Source organism: Chiloscyllium plagiosum, unplaced genomic scaffold, assembly GCF_037043375.1.
Source record: "Chiloscyllium plagiosum isolate Xiang-an unplaced genomic scaffold, Cpla_swu_hap1 HiC_scaffold_19, whole genome shotgun sequence".
NCBI lineage: Eukaryota > Metazoa > Chordata > Chondrichthyes > Orectolobiformes > Hemiscylliidae > Chiloscyllium > Chiloscyllium plagiosum.
In genome coordinates, this window is record NW_028270157.1 from 27361868 (window position 1) to 27384842 (window position 22975).

General features: G+C 39.1%; 1 protein-coding gene across 1 annotated transcript in view; it reads right to left on the reverse strand.

Annotated features, from left to right (window-relative positions):
- The window catches only part of ptprq (protein tyrosine phosphatase receptor type Q), a 206953-nt gene that overhangs the window by 87306 nt on the left and 96672 nt on the right, over nt 1–22975 (reverse strand). The window contains exons 30-38 of the mRNA XM_087997157.1: nt 20842–21123; nt 17383–17565; nt 15987–16088; nt 13391–13511; nt 12150–12310; nt 6641–6783; nt 5986–6154; nt 1955–2106; nt 1320–1461 (exon numbers count right to left, since the gene is read on the reverse strand). Coding sequence (XP_087853283.1) covers nt 1320–1461; nt 1955–2106; nt 5986–6154; nt 6641–6783; nt 12150–12310; nt 13391–13511; nt 15987–16088; nt 17383–17565; nt 20842–21123 — 1455 coding nt within the window. The remainder of the gene's footprint in view (nt 1–1319; nt 1462–1954; nt 2107–5985; nt 6155–6640; nt 6784–12149; nt 12311–13390; nt 13512–15986; nt 16089–17382; nt 17566–20841; nt 21124–22975) is intronic.

Consider the following 22975-nt stretch of genomic DNA (forward strand, 5'->3'; position numbering starts at 1 on the left):
CATACAGAAATTAAAAAAGTGATCACAGGTGCTGAAGCTGTACTTTACTGGATAGCAAGGAAAGACAGGTGCTCCAGCAAACGCTCAACCATCATGACAGATCTAGGATGCATACATTTGGACTGTTCTGATTACCATGCCAAGTGGTCACTGACTAATGTAGCATTATTGAGTAAAACAGTTCTCGAGCTAGACCTGGCACCATTTTAAAATTTATTTATTTAATATTGTCACTTGTACATAGGTATCGTGAAAAGTACCTCATGTCACCATGCTCCAGCGCCATCTTGCATTAAAAAATAAATTACTGAATAAATTGTATAAATAGTCAAATACTGAATAAATTCATTTTTCTAAAACTGAAACAGGTTCAAAAGTTCATCTTTGCCTCTCCATAGCCTTCACCCTCTCTGCTCTGACATCATCCCCGGGGGCTCCTGGAAATGTGCTCTCTTGCCATTGGCATCATCGCTTCGGTGTCTGCCCTGTGAGCTGGAGACGATCATGCTGCATGGCTCACACACCTCCTCCGACCATGGTTATCGACTGACAGGGTGTCCTAGCTCATTGTCTGATGACAACGCCGCCGCCACCACCCAAGATGGCCCATACTCTTGCAAGAGGAGGTTCCAAGGCAACCAAAAAACAAAAACATGACTGAGCTGGAAAGACAACGATGGAGCAGCAGGGACATGGTTGGACCTACCGCGTAAGCCCACGAGTGGCCGAAGCCCACGCTGAGGAGTCAAATGTTGCCCTCCCTGCCGCCACAGCCACCATCTTGGAAGCCATGATGCCAGTGAAATTCGCCACTGCTCTGAATGTCTTTGTTTCTTCATCCTTTTATTTAGCACATAAGAATTATCCCTCTGTTTAGAATTTCTCTTTCTATCTCTGCCACTTCTAATTAGTGCTGTCCTATAATTTCAGCAGAGAGGTGATTGAAAGCTGAGTACTTCCTCATGTTCACACAGTAGCTGTATTTTCCTCCTAGTGTAAAGTTCTGATATAGGCTATTTGAGATCTGCACCTGAAATTTGTTAATCGCCAATCTGATAAAAAAATTTCCTTAGAGAACAGTTTATTTGAACGGTTTCCCTGATGAAATATAGCATGTCAATTATTCAGTTCTGAGGAATGTGTACAAATCATACAAATTAAAGGGCAAGTCATGGCTATTATGTTGCTTACGATTCAGAACTTAGGAGCAATATCTAATAATTACAGAGTTTGGAAATAGCAGAAAAGCTTGATTATAAAGAAATATTATCCTTGAACTTAAAATAGCTGTCAAAAAATATCAGCAGAGCTCAACAAACCTGATTCATTTATTTTGAAAATGACTATGTTACTAAATTGATCTCCATTTCCCACTTTGGTAAAAGCCGACACACTGATTTGATATTCGTGCAATGTTTCAAAGCCAGTGAGGGATGCTTCATGATATAATGCTGTCGTATTCTTGAAATATAAAAGAAATCATGAGATTTTAAGGATGTTTAGATTTATATGCATACTTCAGAATTTTGATTTATACTGTATGTTTGAATAATCTGTGGCTATGTTGTGGATACAAGTAATATTTTTAGCATCTCGGTAAATCATTTGAGAGGAAAATCAAATCAATTATTTGCATTCATTGCTAATTATCTACACCTTGATTTCTTCTGCATTTCAATGTGAGCCCAGGAGATATTTCTGTAAGCATTTCATGGGATCTGTTTTCATCAAATCAACAAGCCAATGTAATTTCTATTATGTGTCAGTGTGATTCACAAGAATCAAAAACAGATGCAAAACAAGTTGACAACTTAACATCAACAGTGAAGTGTTGCTTACAAATGTCAAAACAGAAACGCTAATTTTATATATCTTAAACAATATCATCCAACTAATCATGAGCCATACTTAACATGATGTGGTAAACTGGTGAAACAAGACTTGAAGGGCATACCATAAAATATGTGCTTTCTCTTGTGTTGTCAATTATCTTAAAACTGTAGAACTGCACAATACCATTTGGCATAGGACTAGGTTTCCACCTAACCAAGACAGAATCTGCTGTATAGTTGGCTATCATCAAGTCTTGTGGAGGAGTTGATGGTACTGAAAAAGAAGTTCAAATCAATCATGAAAAGCATAAGCATTCAACTTTTCTGTGTGCTAATGTTCATTACATGCATACAGCAGAATCTTAATGCCTGAACAACGTGGGGCTATGGTGAGACATACAGCAAAACCTTTATTGACATTAGGAGCAATCCAGTGCATTTTCAAACAGATTTCTGACATCAAGAAGCGATTCTCACTCAGTGTGGTGAGTTAACTATTACAGGAGATTATTCTTTGTTAACAGACTTATTAACAACAAGCCTCATTAATATGCAGGTTTTTGTTCTGCCACTCGCTGTAAGGAAATTACATGTTGACAATCCATCCCCAACATGAAAGTCAGAGCGAGTACCTGGCAACTTCAGTTTGCTGCTTGCTCTTGGAAGTCACCATTTTGGACACCCAGCGGCCGTGTCTCAGGCCTGCACATGCACCATATGTCCACAGATGCTGGCACCTTCCAACTGCCAGCCTCTCAGCATCGCCATGGTACCTGTCCAATTCACTTACAGGATACTCCTACACGTTAAAGCTGCACGTCAGGGTGGACTGGCAACTAGCATTGAAATGTGCTGCCAAGGGTTCTTCATGTACTGGGACAAGCACTCAGTTCACAGATTGAGCCAAGCTGCATTTCAGAGCTGCTTGCTTGCTCTCTTAGTGCTCACTTACTTTGCACCTCGCTGAATGGTAACAACATTCCTGCTTTGCCTTGCCTTGCTGTGCCATACCTTTTAGTGCTTCAGCCAGAGTCCAGTGGCTCACACCACTGCTGTACTGATTGCTGCTCTATACAGGAACAGAGCCAGGCTGCTTGCCAGGCTTGCAAACAATAATCAGTTTGGGGGGTGGATATCTTGTCGTATGCCATAGTGAGATGCCAATCTCTCATCTACAGCAAGTACCAGCTGTCTGCATGGCAAACACACTGCATACTTTTCAATCAAATGGTCCTGTCTCAGAATACAGGTGTGGTCATCATTGGTTAAGTCAACAGGGGATACTGTCACTCCTGGGGTCCTGGTACTGTCAATAATGGGCAGAGTCTGGACACAGCCCAGGGGCTGGACCACAGCCAGTTGTCCGACTGGGGCATTCACTGTCAGGGGATACATCCAGCTATAGACGGTGGCGGGGTGGGGGGGAGGGAGGGGGGAATGTTTTTGGACCACGATCAGTGCTGTATTGGAACTGCAAGGACAGTGGTCCAGAATCTAGTTAGTTCTTTCCTGGAGCTGCCCATCAAAATTGATCATTGGGCTGGAAAGTAATCAACCTTTGGGGTCCATACATTAACCGCTGAGAGGGGAATGGAGAGCAAAAGTGTGGTTCAGTGATAAGGGGAGGGGGCAAGTAAGGCTGCAGGGGTTGGTGAGCAGAGGCATGTTTTGAGGTGGATACCATGATGGTGATGGAAGTCAAGGTATAAGGAGGGTAGACAACAAGGAGGTAATGGAAGGATACAAGCAGGGAACAGATGCTAGCGTTGACCACCATGGCCTACACAGTGTAGTGGGGGGAGAACCTACTGGACCATGCTGGCATTATTAAAGGGCAATGTCAGAGCATATCGAGCAAAATTAAAGGCAGATAGTCAAGTTACGAAGGGGCTACAAACAGTTAGCAGAGAGATATTGATGGGTTAGGTAGATGGTCAAAACGTTGCCAAATGGAGTGTAATGTGGAAAAGTATGAAATTGTTCATTTTGGAAGGGAGAGCAAAAGAACAGAACATTATTTAAATGGAGAAAAAAACATAGAGAGTCTTGGAGATACTTGTGCATGAAACACAGAAAGGGGATCAGGAATGCTAATGGACTCTTTATTTCAAGAGAGTTGGAGTATAAGCGCAGGGAAGTCTTACTACAACAGTACAAGGTTCTGGTGAGACCACATCAGGAAGACTGTGAGCAGTTCTGATTCCCTTATTTATATCTTATCATTGGGGGCAATTCAGAGAAGGTTCACTAGGATAATCCCTGGTGTGGAAGGATTGTCTTCTGAGCAATGGCTAAACAGGTTGGGACCCTACTCACCAGAATTTAGGAGAAAGAAAGATTGAAACATATTGGATTCTTCAGGGGCTTCACAGGGTAAATACTGAGAGGATGTTTCTGCTCATGGGAAGGTCTAGCTCCTGAGGGCATAGACTCATAATAAAGGTGCCAATTTAAGCCTGAGGTAAGAAGGAGGGATGTGAGTTTTTGGAACTTTGTGCCAAGCACAGCTATGGGGGCAGAGCCCTTGTGTATATTTAAGGCTGAGATAATTGAGTCGTAGTAGGGTTACAGGAAAATGGACATAAGGAATATCAAATCAGTCACCATATCGAGCTACTGTTCAAGCTCAACACATTGAAGTCTATTGGGCCTGAAAACATCCTGGCTATGGGTGAATATTTATGCTCTGGAACTAGTTGTGGCCCTAACCAAGGCATTTACCTGATAAGGTAGAAAATTACTCAGCTTCATCTTGTCCACAAAGAACAGAATAAATCTAATCTGGCCAATTACTGCCCAACAGTCAACTCTTCGGAATCGAAAAAGTGAAAGAAGGTATCAAGTATCACAAAGGATTTACTCAGCAATCTGTTCATCAGTGCTCAGCTTAGGTCCTGTCAGGGCTGCTCTCAACTCCAAATCTGACTTCAGCCTTGATCTCAACACGGACAAACGAGCTGAATTCCAGAGGTGATATAAGTGAATACACACAACACTAAAACAGCATTTCACAGTGTGTAGCATCAAGGATCCTGGCAAAATTGAAATCATTTGGAAAACTACACACTGGTTTGAGTCAGACCTAGCACAAAGGAAAACAGTTGTCTTTCTTGAAGGCCAATTATCTGAGCCCCAGGGTTCCTCAAGGTAGTGTCCAGCCCCTCGTTATCTGATTCATTAATGCCTTCTTTCCAATATAAGGTCAGAAATGGGGATGTTTGCTGATGCTTGAATATTTTTCAACTCCTCAGATATTGAAGCTTTTTGTGCCCACATGCAGTAAGACCTGATCAATATTTCAGCTTAGGGTGATAAGTAGTGAGAAACATTATATCCTGCACAATGTTCAATGGAATTATTATCACTGAAGTCTATAATATCAACATCCTGGGAATTACCATTGACTAAAGCTGAGTTAGATGATCTACATAATGTTTCAGTGAGTACTCATATCCTGTCCAAAGCCATCTATTAGACACAAGTCAGGAATGTAACAGAATTCTCCCCACTTGCCTGGATGAATACCACTCAAACACTCTTCATAATTCAGAACCAAACATCTACTCGGTCAGCAGCCTATCTGCCATGTTAAGCAATTACTCCCTTCAGCACCAACACATTGTGGTGGCCATGTGTACCATCTACAAGATGGACCGCAGCAACTTGCTAAGGCTCTTTGAACAGCACATTGTAAACCACAAGTGCAACATCATGACTTGGGAATGCATTGCCATTCCATTACTGACAGGTCAATATCTTGGAATGCACTTTCAAAAACCATAGTATAGTGTACTTATACCACATGAACTGTAGAAATTCAAGAAAGCAGATTTCTCCAGTTCAATTAGGAATGTTCAATAAATGTTGACCTTGCACAGTTGCTACAGTCAAATATAAAAGCAATTAATAAAGTCAAAGCTTGCTGAGAGATTGCTTGCATTTGTAAGTGTGTATTTCTTAACAAAACTGTTCTGCTGCATGGTGCAACCCTGTTATCCACAAACTAGTTGATCACTCTTTAATGACATATAGAGTCATAGAGTCATACAGCACTAATTGATAGTCTATGATAAGCTAAATAATATTTCTGTCGCTATGTCTTGATTAATATTTTTAACTTTAACACATTAATTCTGCATTGAATCAAACTTACCATCTTCATCAGTGTATACATTGATCAGTTCACTTGTCTGAATTTCATCTCCCAACATATTAGAGGCAGTCATCCAAGTTTCATAGTGGCTGAATTTGGCCAAATTAATCAAAAGTATTGTCACATTTGCATTTTCACCAACACTTGTTTGATCAATATCTGTTATATTCTGGAAAATAACATTGAACAATTTGTTGCAGGTATATTTTATTGTATAGCACGGACAATTAGCTAATTAAGATGCAGTCTTCTTTCAACAAATTCAGTTCCTTGATTTGATCTCAGTTATTTCCAAATATTCAATAAAGTTCATTTTTTAAATATGCAGTTACTACAATTTAATTTTGATTATTTTTAAGAAACCAATATAACAAAACATCAGCATGTTTCATAAAGCTGTAAATTATAATGTTTTACACTGACAAATGAATGTCAGATACATTTTGTCTGTCGTTGAACAAATATGTAACCCATTTATTTCATATGGTTTAAAGCTCTGCTAAAAGGCAAAGGAATGTCTTATCAAATTGCATGTTCATTTACTTGTCAAGAGTAAATTCTAGCCTATTGTTCCTTGGAACCCGCAAATCTCTCCTTGTTATCAGCTACTGCCTAACACAAATATCACTGCACATGAAGTCAGAAAATATTGCACCTGTGTAAAAACACCGGAAGTATTCCTGTAGTGAACTGTATAATATCGAACATATCCATTTGCCTTAGAGGAAAGGTTCCAAAATACTTGAACAGAAGTGGAACTTTTGTTGACATAGGAGATAATGCCTTCAGCGATCCTTGCTGCAAAAACATATGGATGCATTTGTTAAATGGTTTCCTTTCACAAAGATACTGGATCTCTATAAAAAATGATTAGTTGCAGACAGAGTATCATGGCTATTTCCAGGAACCACACTTCAGCAAAGATCTCAAGGCTTTGGAAGGACTGCAGAAAAGGTTTACAAGAATATTACCATGTGATCAGTTCTGTGAAAAGACTGGAGAATCTGCTTTGTTCACTTTGAGTAGTGGAGATTAAGTGAGGTTTGACAGAGGTATTTAAATCATGATGGGCTCAGAAACTAATGAGAACCTTTGGGCCAAATGCTCACCTGTTGTGTAACTACTTTGTAAATAAGGAATAGTTGTGTATTTTGACAGAAGGATTAGCAAGAGAACAACAGACGTAACATGAGGGCAAATATTTACACACTGCAATGCACTCTCTGAAAGCTGTTAGTAGTAGGTACAATGGTAATTTTCAAACAGATTAAATGTTATATAGGGGAAAGGGGAAATATGTGCAGGTGTCATTAAAAAGGGCAAGTTAGCATTACTAAGTTGATCGGTCTTTCAAATTGCCAATAGCATGATGGACTGAACATTCTTCTGTGCACTTTCACTCTGACATCCACTCCACAAAATGGAAAATTGCTAAGTATGTCCTATCCACAAAGGTAGAACAATTGCATCTGTTCTGATGATGAATCACTAGATACAAAGCATTAACTCTGCTTTCTTCCCACTGATGCTGCCATTTATTTTGCATCATCAGTCTGCACTCAGTCAACAGCAAAGTAATGGAATATACCAAAGAGCTCATGAAGAACCCATTCACAGAAACTCAGTTTGGGTTCCAAACAAGGGTCACTCAAATTCAGACTTCATTATAGCTCCAGATAAAAGAATTAATTTCCAGAGAAGAGGTGAGATTTGACCTTGACATTATGGCAACATTTGACTAATGTGGTGACTGTCGCTCTAGTAGAATTTAATTAATTGAAAATTGTAGAAAAGCCTTATTGGCTAAAATCATACAACCATAAGGAAGATTGCTGCAACTATCAGAGATCCAACATCTCAACTGCAAGACTAAGCAATATGCCAGGCAGCAATTTGCCAGGCTTGTGAAGTAGCTTATCTTAGCTGCTCCATCCATGACCTTCCCTTTATCATAAGTTCAGAAGTGGAGATGTTTGCTACTGATTGCACAGTTTTCAGTTCCATTGGCAACTCCTCAAGTAATGAAGCAATCCACGTCCATGTGCAGCAAGACCTATAATATGCAGGTTTGGGCTAATAAATTACAACAAACACTTGAGTACCAAGCAAGGATCATTACCAACAAAAGAAAACATAACCACATCTTGTTTTCATTCCAAGGCATTATTATTTTTGAATTGAATACCATCAAAATTAATTGGATACACCACACAAGTACTGCAGCTGGAAGAACTATTTAGGGGCTGGGCTTTCTATGGTGAGTGACCAAACGTTTCCCTCTCCAAAGTCTTTCCATTATCTCCATAGCACAGTCCAGAAGTATGATGGAATATTCTTTATTTTTCTGGACAGGTGCAGCTTCATCTCACTGTGTGGTGTTAGTCATGGTTCAGTTTGTAGCATTTGTGCTTCTGAGTCAGATGATGTTGGGCTCAGCTCCCACTTGAGAGATTTCAAAATAAAAATCTGGGCTGACTGTGTAGTCCTGATGGCATGTCAGCTCAAATGTCATCATTTGGATAAGATTTTAAGCCAAAAAGCTCTGTCTACTTTGTCAGGTGGATTTGTGAAAGCTCTTCAACTTACACTTTCAGGCAGATAAAAAAGAATCCACGGCAGTATTTTGAGGAACAGCAATGGAATTATTCCTTGCATCTTGGCAATATTTCCTCTTCAAATAACCTCCCAAAACAGGTTATTTGGGCATTATCACAATTGTAAGACATTGCTTTGTACAAATTGCTTGCTGTATTTCTTACACAACAGTTACTATGTATCAATATGGCTGGAGACCACAAACTGCAATCTTCTATTTACATCATGAATCACACAAAAGTCAGATGCTTCATCCATTAGTCACAAGGGTGAGGGGAGGTGATGGTTGATGGTATTATCACTTGCCTGTTAAACCAGCAAAGCAGGTAATGTTCTGGGGATGTGGGCTCGAATCCTGCCACTGCAGATGGTGGAATTTCACTTCAATGTTTAAAAACCTAGCACTTAGAGCTTAACTGACGTCAATAAAACCATTGTTGATTGTTGGAAAAATCCATCTGGATCACTAATGTCCTTTGGGAAAGGAACTGTCATCTTTTTCTGGTATAGACTACATGTGACTCCAGACCCACCACAGCAATGTGATTGATTCTTAATTGTCCTCTGGGCTGGGCAATAAATGCTGGCTTACCAGTGAAGCCCTCATCTTTTAAATGAATAATAAAAAAACAATCTATGGACTAGAAGGCTCAAGTGCGATGCAGAATGATGCTAATGGCACAGCATAAATTCTGTCTGTGGTAATTCATGCAGGCTTACCTCCCTACCTTGTCCCACTATACAAGGTGATAACCCTTTAGTTATATGCAACCAATTCAGTCTCTTTATGGGAAAGAGATGCTCATGGTTTTGTTGTGGATTGCAACTAATTATCTTACCTTATACTTCAAATGCAGTTCATGAGATATCATACACTCTGGGAGTTCAGCCCTTAGGGTGAAAGGAAAGGCTGGTAGGTGTAGGGAATGCTGGATAACTAGAGAAATTGAGATTTTGATTAAGAAAAATGAGGAAGCTTTTGACAAGTATAGACAGGAGAGATCGGGTAAATCCTTAGAAGAATACAAAGGCGGTAGGGAAATCAGGAGGTTAAAAAGTGGACATGAGATAATTTTGGCAAAAAGAGTTAAGGAGATCCAAAGGGATCTTATAAATACATTAAGGACAAAAGGGTAACTAGGGAGAGAATAGGACCCCTCAAAAATCAGCAAGGCAGCCTATGTGTGGAGCTGCAGGAGATGGGGGGGGGGGGGGGGGGGGGGGATACTAAATGAGTATTTTGCATCAGTGTTTACTGTGGAGAAGGACATGGAAGATATAGAATGTGAGGAAATAGATGGTGACATCTTGAAAAAATATCGATATAACAGAGGAGGAGGTGCTGGATGTCGTGAAATGCATAAAAATGGATAAATCCCCAGGACCTAATCAGGTGTATACTGGGAAGCTAGGGAAGTGATTGCTGGGTCTCTTACTGAGATATTTGTATCATTGATAGTCACAGGTGAGGTTTCGGAAGACTGGAGGTTGGCTAACATGATGCCACTATTTAAGATAGGTGGTAAGGACAAGCCAGGGGACTATAGACTGGTGAGCCTGATGTTGGTGGTGGGCAAGTTGTTGGAAGAAATCCTGAGTAACAAGATGTACATGTATTTGGAAAGGAAAGGACTGATTAGGGATAGTCAGCATGGCTTTGAGCATGGGAAATCATGTCTCATGAACTTGATCAAGTTTTTTTGAAGAAGTAACAAAAAGGATTGATGAGGGCAGAGTGGTAGATGTGATTTATATGGATTTCAGTAAGGCGTTCAACAAGGTTCTTCATGGGAGACTGGTGAGCAAAGTTAGATGTCATGGAATACAGGGAGAACTAGCAATTTGGATACAGAACTGGCTTGAAGGTAGAAGACCAAGTGATAGTGGAGGGTTGCCTTTTAGACTGGAGGCCTGTGACCAGTGGAGTGCCACAAGGATCGGTGCTGGGTCCACCACTTCTTGCCATTTATATAAATGATTTGGAAGTGAACAAAGGTAGTATAGTTAGTAAGTTTGCAGATGACCAAAATTGGAGATATAGTGGAGAGTGAAGAGGTTACCTCGGATAACAATGGGATCTTGATCAGATGGACCAATGGTAGGAGGAATGGGAGATGGAGATTAATTTAGATAAATATGAGGTGCTGCATTTTGGAAAGGTAATTCAGGGCAGAACTTATACACTTAATGGTAAGGTCCGCGGGAATGTTGCTGATCAAAGAGACCTTGGAATGCAGGTTCATAGTTTCTTGAAAGTACAGTAACAGGTAGATAGGATAGTGAATAAGGCATTTGACATGCTTTCCTTTATTGGTCAGAGCATTGAATATAGGAGTTGGGAGGTCATGTAATGACTGTACAGGACATTGGTTAGGCAACTTTTGGAACATTGTGCACAATTCTGTTCTCCTTCCTATCGGAAGGATGTTGCAAAATTTGAAAGGGTTCAAAAAAAATTTACAAGGATGCTGCCAGGTTGAAGGATTTGAGCTATGGGGAAAAGCTGAATAGACTGGGGCTGTTTTCCCTGAAACATCGGAGGCTGAGGTTAAACCTTATAGAGGTTTATAAAATCCTGAGGGGTATGGTAGGATAAACAGACAAGGTGGGGGAGTCCAGAACCAGAGGACATAGGTTTATGGTGAGAGGGGAAAGATATGAAAGGGACCTAGGGGCATTTCTTTTCATGCAGAGGGCAATGCGTGTATGGAATGAGCTGCCAGAGGAGATGGTGCAGGCTGGTACAGTTACAACATTGAAAAGGCATCTGGATGGGTGTATGAATAGGAAGGGTTTAGAGGGATATGGGCCAAGTGCTGGCAAATGGGACTAGATTAGGTTAGGATATATGGTCGGCATGGAAGGGTTTGTTTCCATGCTATACATCTCTATGACTCTAAATGCATGTCTTTCTTCTGGAATCTCAACACCATCCCCCATGAGAAAGATTGTTTGGCACAAAAAGATTCATTCCCTCTATCACCCATAGTACAGTCTGCAAAATGTATTGCAGCAACTTTGCAAGGTTTCTTGACAACACTTCCCAAACTGGTGATCTCCATTATTTAGAAAATCAAGGAATGCAGTAACATAGTAACACCATAATTTCCAAGCCACACAACACATTGTCTTGGAAGTACAACTGTTGTTCCTTTCTAAGAACCGAAAGAACTGCAGATGCGGTAAATCAGAAACAAAACCAGGAATTGCTGGGAAAGTTCACCAAGTCTGGCAGCATCTGTGGACAGAAACCAGAGTTAACATTTCAGATTCGGTGACCCTTCCTCTGAACTGTTGATTCTTTACCATTGTTAGCTTAAAATCTAGGACCACTCTGTCCAGCACCAATCAGGGAGTACAATCACCATATGAACTTCTGCAGTTCAAAAAAGCAACTCACCTTCTCAATAGTAATAAGGAATGTGCAATAACTGCTCACTTTATCACCAATGTCCACACTGCATTCCAATTGTATTCTTTAATAATTCTCTGTAATAATTACTCATCAATAATGTCAATATTTTAATACTAATTAATTACAAGTTTCATAAGTCAGCACAGACACTTACAATTCTCAGGTGTTCGAAACGTGATGTTATTACTTTTCAATCCTCCATCACCTAACCATGTATTTGCTGTTACAAAAGCATAGTATTCAGTATCATTGTCCAGGTTTTTCAGCAGTACAGATGTTTCAGTCTCATTTAAAATAAGTTGTGTTGTTGTGCTCCTGTAATAGGAATGCAGTATTTCAACAAAAACATTACAATACAATTACAGGGCATTGAACTATTCTTAATTTTTTCATGTCTTTCTATTTGTTGCCTCTTGCTACTCCTGTGCCTTTACAAAGCATCTATTCAAGTTGTTTTAGTTACCTTGTATTTACCCCTGTGTATATGTGTTTAACAAAAAAAAACTCAGGATATCTCAATCAGAATATATCTGAAACAAATTTCAATCACAGAACTGAAAATATTTGATTCCTGCAGTCATAACCCTGCTGATCTCTGACAGCTAGATTTTGTTAGCATCAGGTACAAAAAACAGAGTGGATTAATGCACTAAATTGCTCACTGAATTATTTTAAGGGATTTTCACTTTGTTACTTATTTAAGCCACTTTACATTTTCTCTTCATTTTTTTCTGTTAGTTTTCTTTTTTCATATTGCTACTTTACTGGTGCAATACATTGCCTCGCTCAGCAATTCAGAGCTGATTTAGTGATTCACATAGAAGTACTTGCAGGACTCAGCCTAATTCAGGCTTGCTGAATTCTTTTGGTCACAGTACAGGTATGTGGAAGAATACAGAGGAGCACGTACCCAAGCAAAATTATGCCAGTATATTTCTGAGATCAACCTGGCACCATGATTCAAACAGATTCTAAACCAGGAAGTTAAACTTGAGTCATATGTCTCTTAACTTGCTTCCATCAGTGAAGTGAGTCCTCAACTAAAACTACAAAGTAATCTTCTTCATGACATCAGAATATTTTATTTCAGGGAAATGTATATGATCTAAACAGTGGTACTTGAAATATGCTGTAGATATTTTATCATGTTGCAACATTGACAGCAAAGGTAAATTAGTCAACACTTAGACTAACTCATCTAACAACTAGAAGATGTATCATTATATCTTTCATATGGGAAGAAACGGAGGGCTCATATTCATTCAAGCAATTCAAATATTTTGATAAGATTCATTATACTTGTTGTTAACAGTAAAAAATTATAATACTAGGCATACAACTTTGAATATAGTGCTTGTTATTTTTAAACTTAATAACCACTTCAGTAACTCTTACCAAACATAGATTGTGTAATACAGAATCACTCCGTTTGGTTCCGTGGGAGGTTTCCATGACAGAAGTACAGTGGTAGAGGATAACTGTTTTGATGTAACTGATCGTGGAGGAGAGCCAGGCACTATAGATTGAGGGTAAAAAAGAATCTTCTATGTGAATGTAGACCCATGTAATCACAGGATCATAGTGTGGCTCCCACTGAGCCACCGTGGAAGGAATATTAACAATTTGCATTTTTGATTTAATTCTGTACATTTTAATTTAAAAATTGAAACAACTCAAATTATAAAATGAATTCAAGCATGAATTCAAGTTCTGTCAGCATGATACTGGGAGAAAATCATATATTATTGTACCCTATTTGGCAAAAGTGTAATGATCCATTCACTTTAGGAAGCAATAGGAAGTGTTTTTAGTGCAAAGTTTCTTGAAGGACAAAATGCTGGAGAGTATTTTGAACAGTTTTCTAATTCTAATGTTACTAGCTTCCAGGAAATTCATTGTGACTTGGGGTTGTAAAAGGAATGAACAGTGACGAAACAAAAGATAAATGGAAAGTTAAGTGAAGTGGGTTTGAGTTTCAACTGTTTTACCTCCTGATTGACAGTTCAGCAGAAATTCATGTGAAAAGAAGCAAGACTTGTTCTTAATTGAACAGTTTCCTGTTTGGCCATCTTCAAACAAGTTATGGAGTTGAAACAGGTTTCTTAAAATATAGTGTGTTATGTATTTGGAAGGGTTAGAACAATGAAGACAGGAAGAGTGACAGACTGTAGATTGGACAAGAGCTTTTGCTACACTGAGGTGTTGCCACAATCTACCAGGCTGGTTAAAGAGGTCAGTGAGGAGAATCTCTGGGAGATTCTGCACTATCAGAACTGTTGTGATCCAAGTGAGAGAAAGTTAGAAGACAAGTTTCAATGGCAACAGTCTGGGGATTTCAATTTGAAATTAGTCGCTGGTGAATGCAACTTAAGAGCCAATGCAACTGGATGTAGAATGACAGATCATTAGAAAAAGGCCAATTTGAAAAAAAACTATGAAATTGCATGTTGTCCCACATTTGTGTGAGGTAATGTGAATTCTGTTACGACTGGAAGCGTATCTTTTTTTCATTCATTACTTAAAGCAAAATGTAACATTTCATTTGAAATATCCTTCACCTGCTAATTGATGCTTGTGTTATGTAGATTTTATTTAGTATGTTACCATTAAAGATTTAGGAAGTAAAATAGTGTCCAGTGGTGATTATCTTTTCATCAGCATTTGAGGATTTCTTTCTTTTTAAAAAGCATTGGCAATCTTGACAAGAACTGTAACAAAACCACTGCTCTCTGTATTTGCTTCATCACCTGAGAGTTGTGAAAAGTGCTATACAAATTTAAGCCTTTCTCCTCTATCAAATGCACTAGATCAAGACGTTAGTCTAAGTGAGTCATGCATTCCCTATTCATTGAATGAACATTAATGTTTGCTAACCTTGTTGAAAGTAATTTCAAATATCAAAATTTTACTACATAGTAAAAACTGAACTGAAGAAGTCATATCAGACTCAAAATGCTAATTCTGTTTCTCTCTCAACAAATGCTGCCAGACCTAATGAGCTGTTTCTCCACCACTTTCTGTTTTTATTTCAGATTTCTAGCATACACAGTATTTTGCTTTTCTTTGCATGTTTTGAATGTTGCCCATTCCAGCCATGAAGGATACTAATGTGAAGAAAGTCAGGCTAAGGTTATCTTCACAACTACTGGTAGCACCAAGCATAGTCTGCTCTGAGGTTGCAGGTATGCCACAAGAGATTTTAGAATTCTAGCCTCCTGGCTAGGTCAAGGCTAGAGAAATGCTACAGAAAGACCCTGAATGTATAAGGCCTCCTGCTGAGATCACTCCTCTTGTGCAAGCAGCTTGTCCTTTATAAATTATCTCTCTTGTATCTCCCTCGCTCATGTTACAGGTGAGAGTGTATGGCTACTACAACACCCACAGCTTTTTAGATGCCAAAGTCTTCTCCATGTGGAGCACCACACCCAGCCAATATCATCAAGTTTGAACAATTCTGCAAACCACAAAGCACTTGGAGAAGGATAGACAGTAGAAATCAAACAACCATTAAGTGAGTGTGCATTAGTTCTCACAGTGGAATTGAAAATTACCAGGCTGGTTTCAAATCAGCATTACATTGTCTATTTCACTGGTGCCAGTTCAGATTCCTAGTGCCTGAGCTACTAACTTTCCTAAATTAAAATTTAGTGCACTTCATGCCAGAAGTGTGCATGAGTGGTGCTGACATCATTTTGCAACTGAAATAGCTCTGTAGCATCGCTGCTGTAGGTGCTACAGAACTAACTTTGTTGTATAGAATTCAAAGGTGCTGCCAGAGATTCAAGTAAAATATTTAACTGTTCGAATGGCATTTTTTAATGATTGTAAACATATTCCAAAAAGGTAACATAATATAGAGGTGCTGTACTGTTTTCTAACCAAATAAATACATTTCTGTTTAAATGATAAATCTATCCTTGTAAATCACAGATTCCATATACCTCTTGCTATGGATGAACAGCAAATTCTGTCATTTTTACAGTATACTTACCACCTTCTCCAGTTAAAATGTACACTGGTTGACTTTGAATTCCTTCACCTTTGCTAGTACTTGCAGAAATTTTTAAGGAATACCTTTCATTTGCTTTTAAACCTGTAAAATGTGAGAACAGAAATTATTTTTAATTAGAAATCTCTGTACATATTATAAAATACCAAATACTAAATTAATTTCGGTAATGCCACAAAAACATTACAATAAAGCTACATTTTATTTTGAGCAAGCAAAAATCTAAGACCTGAAAATAGTGGACTTATTCCATGTACTAATATCGGTGTTGTGCAAAAGAAGGGAACAGTCACTATAAACGTTAATATTTGGACTGGATTCAGAGATAACAATTCCTCAGATTGCTGTATGTAGCTATATTGTGGATAGATTGCTATGATTTCCATTATGCAGTACTTTCAGTGAAATCATAATTAAGATCTTGAAGGACATATTGATGATTTCAAGAGGAAAAACAAACCTAAGAGGTGTCATTGATACATCTATGATATCAAAAGATGTCAGGGAAATGTCACAGGGGCCTGAATGTCAAGAAATGTGGCAAAATCTTGTGATGAGTCCAGCAAAGCCTATCACAACGTCAGGTATAACTTGCTGCATCTTTTAACTAGATTTCGGGTATCTCCAAGATTCTCGCCACCCAGTAGCAAGTTGCTGATTAAGGGAGATTATACCTTGTTAATTACTTGCTTAATTACACATTTTCATTATCAATATGTAGCTTCCTATTCAACCATTCACTGTGAGCAAACCAGACTCAAGATTTCTCAACATGGATGTCAGAGAGGATACCTGCCAACTTCAGCTGACCACTTGGTCTAAAAGGCTTCCGTGTTGGAAGCCAGGCATAAACATCTCAGCGCACGCTCCATGGGGACCAGCCACATGCACCCCATATCCACAGATATTGGCATGTAACATGTGCCAGCCTCTAAGCACATTGCCAATCCACTCCATAGAACACACTTATAAGATCTCTGCTGGAGTATTATGTACAGTTGTGGGTACCACATAGGAAAGACGTGAACACACTGGAGAAAGTGCAGAAGCAATTTACAAGAATGGTTCTAGGAGTGAGAAACTTCAGTTATGAGGATAAATTGGAGATTTCTTGGACAAAAGGTGGCTGATAAGTGATTTGGTGGAGGCTTTCAAAATTACAAGTAGACTGGATAGATGAGGTAGGGAGAAGCTGTTCCCAGTCATAAAAGGAACAAGAATAAGAGGGCATAGATTTAAAGTGTTGCGCAAGTGAAGTAAGAGTGATGTGAGAAAATACTTCCTTAAGAAAAATAAATGAAGCACCTATACCCACCAGAAATTTTAAATTCAAAAGTCTCTTCTAAAAAACATGACAACTGTCAATAGTTTAACTTACCTGTAACAATGACAGTCAAATTTGTACTGTTTGTAATCAGCACATCACTACTATTTTGAGCTCCAAGATAGAGTGTATAGAACTGGATAATTCCATTGGGAGTTGATGGTGGTAGAAAGGATATTTCAACATCAGAAGGAGGGAGAAATATGTATGTGATATTTTGAGGTGCGTTATCCGGAACTGTAAAATAAACATAAAAGTAAAAATAGAAAATTAATTTCAAACAATGTTTAATATACTCAGTGCATATGATCAAATAAATAATATAATAAAGATAGTGAAACCTACAGTTATAACTGTGGATATTCTATTAGATTGGTTATGGACTGGCTATTGCCTGTGTCTTTGAATGTAGATCCACCTGTAACCAGGGTCAGGCTCATTTTTCCTCCACCCAATTCCCCAAATCACAAATTTATTCTCACTTTTTAGATGACCAAGAATTGGGCAGGCAGTGAGTAACAGTAAGAAGAGTGATGAAAGAGATACACCATCACATGTCTTCATACCAACAATCATGAGTAGATGCTGAGGATGGCATACTCATGGGATTAGGGTGGTGCTGGAAAAGCACCACTCTAATCTAGAGATTTTCCTACTCCTCAGATGCTGCCTGATCTGCTGTGCTTTTCCAGCACCACTCTAATCTAGAGATTTCCCTGCTCCTCGGATGCTGCCAGACCTGCTGTGCTTTTCCAGCACCACTCTAATCTAGAGTCTGGTTTCCAGCATCTGCAGTCTTTGTTTTTACATACTCATGGGATTGTATGCAGCTGGACTACAAGAGCAAAAGACAAGATACTTCTCAGTGGAGAGCAAAGTTGCATATGTGTCCTGCACCAGAGAACTTAGAAGAGCATTTCAGTGTGGTGACTTGTGGAAAGGCACAACAACATGCTTGATCCTGCATTAAAGCTCATGGTAAATATCAAGGAGCACAAAAGAATCCAGCAACAACTCAGCATGGATCTCATACCCATTCTCTAAGCATACAGGTGGCCAAGTCCATCAGCACAATGGAATCAGTCACAATGCAGTATCTACTGACCAATCTACTTGGGGCAGCACGGTGAATCGGTGGTTAGCACTGGTACATCGCAGCGCCAGGGACCCGAGATCGATTCCAGCCTTGGGCGACTGCCTGCATGGAGTTTGCACATTCTCCCCGTGTCTACATGGGTTTCCTCCGGGTGCTCCGGTTTCCTCCCACAGTCCAAAGATATGCAGGTTAGGTGAATTGGCCATGCTAAATTGCCCATAGTGGTAGGTGCATTAGTAGGGGAATGGGTCTGGGTGGGATACTCTTTGGAGGATCGGTGTGGACTTGTTGGGCCGAAGGGCCTATTTCTGCACTATAGGGAATCTAATCTAATCTAATCAATGTCTTAATTTCAATTGCAGCTCAAGTGGTTTCCACCAGATGACTGAATGCTGAAATACTGAGGCTATGTGGGTCAGATTGCTAGATTGGAAGATCAAGTGGCTACTACTATTACTGTGGATGAAAGCGTACATAGTAGCCAGCAAGCTGTAACAGGAGTCCAATAATCTGTACTTCAACAGATTATAATATTATTGAGGCAGAGGCTTGGGAAAATGGTCTTGGCTCCATGGAGCACAGACTTGCAGGTCACTCTCAAAATGACATTTCCTACCCTACCCTCATCAAACTGTTCAAAATCATTATTCATGGACATTTTCAGGCTCCTTCACTGCACTTCAGTAGCTTTCTATCAGCCCTGTTGCAGCAACTTGTATAATACTGCAGAGAAAGAGTAGGACAGGCAAATGGAATGTGGATATGAAGGAATGCACAAATGTAAATAGTTGACATTTATCTAAGGAATATATTCATTCTTAAATTTGGTTTAGATTGTTTATTTTATGGTGGCTTTTACTCACATATTATGGATGCTGTGATGGTCAATATCAGAGGAATGGCATAATAAGTATGAGAATTTTGGTAAATGAGTTATCAATGTTACAGCTATTGCAGTCACACCTAGATGTGAACTTCATGTTCTCATGGTCAGGAAGGAGCTGTCTGGAATGTGTACTCTCTTCTTCATCCTCTTCACACTTTTTGTAAATTCATTCAAGGACTGTGAACACAACTGGTTAGGTTAGCATTCATTACTCATTCTTAATTGCACTTGGGGCACAAGGTAGTAATCGGCAGGAGGTTTTATTTCTTAAATTGACCTGATGCCATGACTTGATGGGTTTCAGAGTCATTATTAAGGATTTCCAGGGCTACACCTCTCCCAACAACAACAGACTTTGTAGCAGTTAGATAGAATGGATTGGCTTGTTAGTCCTTATCAGTGAATGTTTAACAATCACATTACCCCTGCTTCTCTTCCTTCTCCATCAGAGGTTAAGTAGCAGCATTAGTCGTGTGTTGAGCTTCAATGTGGTACCATTGGTTTCAGATCACTGACATTATGTTCTGCATTGTGCTGAAGAAGGGCTTATGCCCGAAACATCGATTCTCCTGCTCCTTTGATGCTGCCTGACCTGCTGCGCTTTTCCAGCAACACATTTTTCAGCTCTGATCTCCAGCATCTGCAGTCCTCACTTTCTGCATTGTGCTGACAGCCATTCACCACTTGTTTGCTAATGCCTACACCATTATGGTATCTGGCATGACTCACCCCAGAAATGCACATATGCACCAATTTTTAAAATTTCTTATAAGAATTAGAGCACCTCATTGAGATTCCTTGAAGTAATAGATTCAAATCCTATAGCACAATATATTTAACTATCAATCCTTTCACAAGTAACTTCATAATCCCAAATAATGAACATGTTCTGTCAGAACCACCACATTGTTATATTAAATTATCAAATTCTGAAGTCATATTCAAAATATAGTTTGTTTAATTTCCATTTTCAAATACTGTGTTAGTAACAATAGCAATCCAGTGCTGGGAAAATTTGAGAAAGTTAGATAGACATACGAATGTCTTTTGATTTGAATGGAGTGGGAGACATTCCAAAGGTTTACGACATAGAATAATGTAATGCCACTGGTATTTGGTTGTGGGTTCCATGAAACTACTACTTCAGTGGAACTAATGTACTTATAGGTCACATTAAAGGGTTGACTGCTAAGAACTGTAAAGAAAGCATTGGAATATTTTAAACTGGACAGATTTTGGTAGAATAAATCTGCCAGTTTATTGTTAACTCTTTGTTCTCACTAATAAATGGACGGCAAGTCCCATTTAACTGGTTAGCATTTGGGTGAAACAATTCTCCCAGTTGAGCAAACAGTTAAAAGGAGCTATCAATTTCTACTACAGATGTTTTGTTTAATTAGATCAGAATTGTAATCCAGCTGCAGAAAATATGCATGATGTATTGAGCAAAAGTTCTGGTTTTCCAGCAATGTACTTCCATTTCTTTTTTTGGCAGAAACCTAAATTCTCAGTATTACAAAACAGTGCTTACCATCATGTTTTGTCACCAAAAACACAATTGGAGATGTTTGATTCCCATGGCCATACTTGGTGTATGCTTTAATGGAGACGTTATAGGGAGAAAATATTTTTAAGTTTTCTAGGTAAATGTTTGTTTCTGAACTGTTCATTGTAAAAGAGTCAGTATAATTAGTGTATGTAACTTCATAGTATGTAATAATTCCATTGGGCTTCTCTGGAGGTGACCAGCTCAAGTATGCAGATGTTTCAGTTACATTTTTGAAGGTTAAGTTTTCAGGTGGTGTTTCTGGTTCTGAAAAGGACAGAAAAGAATGTAATTTTGTTATCTTTGGTTGTTTTGGAAATACTTATAATATTTAATGATGACAAAAAATGTTTAACTTGCACTATCAAACTGATGCAAGCTTGAAAAATAAATCCAAGGATGGTGCTCAGAAAAAGTGTTGAGTGGAAAGCCAATATGTATCCTGAATAGTGAGAGCAGCATACTATAGGTAGATCTAAGTAATCCCACAGCAGTGGATCAGATCAAAGATCTACAGTCCTACCATATCCAGTAATGAATGGTGTTAGTCAGCTAAACAACTAACTGGAGGGACAAGTTTGAAAAACCTCCTCATTCTCAATGATTGGAGAGCCCAGCACATCAATGCAACAATCCACAGCCAGAAGATCCAGGCGAATGATAAACCTCTGCACCAAAGATGCTTGCCTTTTTTAAAATTTAACCAATGTTTTTCTAATCAATCTATTCGGAGATGTTATTACACAGCTCTGGAGCAGGTGGGACTTGACCTGGGTCTCTCAGTCTGGAGGTAGGGTGCTCCCATTGAAGAACAAGAGCCTTTAGATGTTAGTCTTAGACAATTCAATTCACTCCCCAGGATATTAAGAAACTGCTAAATACATTGGATGGAGCAAACAGCTTGAATCCTGATAAAATTCCAATTGTACTATTGAAAACCTAAGCTTCAGTCATGTTCCTAGCAAAGCTCTTCCTGTACTGACATAACACTGGCATGTACATCACAAAGTAGAAAATTGTCAGATATGTTCAATCCACAAACAACTGGACATGAGTACTTAAATTCATTTTTTCAATTTAAATCTAAGACGAATAAAATGATTTTCATCTTCACAAAATTAATGATTAATACTTGGAACAGATTCCACACATAATGGGGATGATAAAACCTTGGGACAGAGTCTTGTGCTGCTCCCAGAGGCAGGAAACAAGGCAGACTGAGGAACATGACAGCAAGTGAATCTCAACCTCAGATTCCTGACAGAGAGTTGCAAGTATGAACTTGAGTTCCTGGACATTTGTAAGGCAGATCAAGCTTTACAATGCCATTTGCCAAGCATCTGCACCTCATTAAAGCTTATTAAAAGCCAGCCTTGCCAGAATTATGTTTGTCTTCACAATAAAGTTCTTTGCAAGCAAGTATTATATGATTTCTGACTGATGCCTTTCTATGGGGAGGTGATAATATTGTGGTAATGTCACCATACGAGAAATCCAGAACCTGAGGCTACTGTTCTGGGAACCTGGTTTTAAATCTCACCAGGACAGACAGTGAAATCTGAGTTCAATAAACATCCTGAATAAAAAGCTGGCTTAATAGCAATTGTCATAAGAAACTAATGTGGTTCACTGATGTCCTTTAGGGAAGAACATCTGCTATTCTTACTTGATTTGGCTTACACGTGACAATATGACCCTTACCTACCCTTTGGGCAATTAGCGATAGCCAATAAATGCCAGCTAGTCAGCAATGTCCACAGAGAGTCATGGAGTGATACAGCGTGGAAACAGACCCTTCGGTTGGGCCAATGGGCTGAGAAGTGGCAGATGGAGTTTAATTTAGATAAATGTGAGGTGCTGCATTTTGGGAAAGCAAATCTTAGCAGGACTTATATACTTTATGGTAAGGTCCTAGGGAGTGTTGTTGAACAAAGAAACCTTGGAGTGCAGGTTCATAGCTCCTCGAAAGTGGAGTCGCAGGTAGATAGGATAGTGAAGAAGGCATTTGGTGTGCTTTCCTTTATAGGTCAGAGCATTGTGTACAGGAGTTGGGAGGTCATGTTGCAGTTGTACAGGACATTGGTTAGGCCACTGTTGGAATATTGCGTGCAATTCTGGT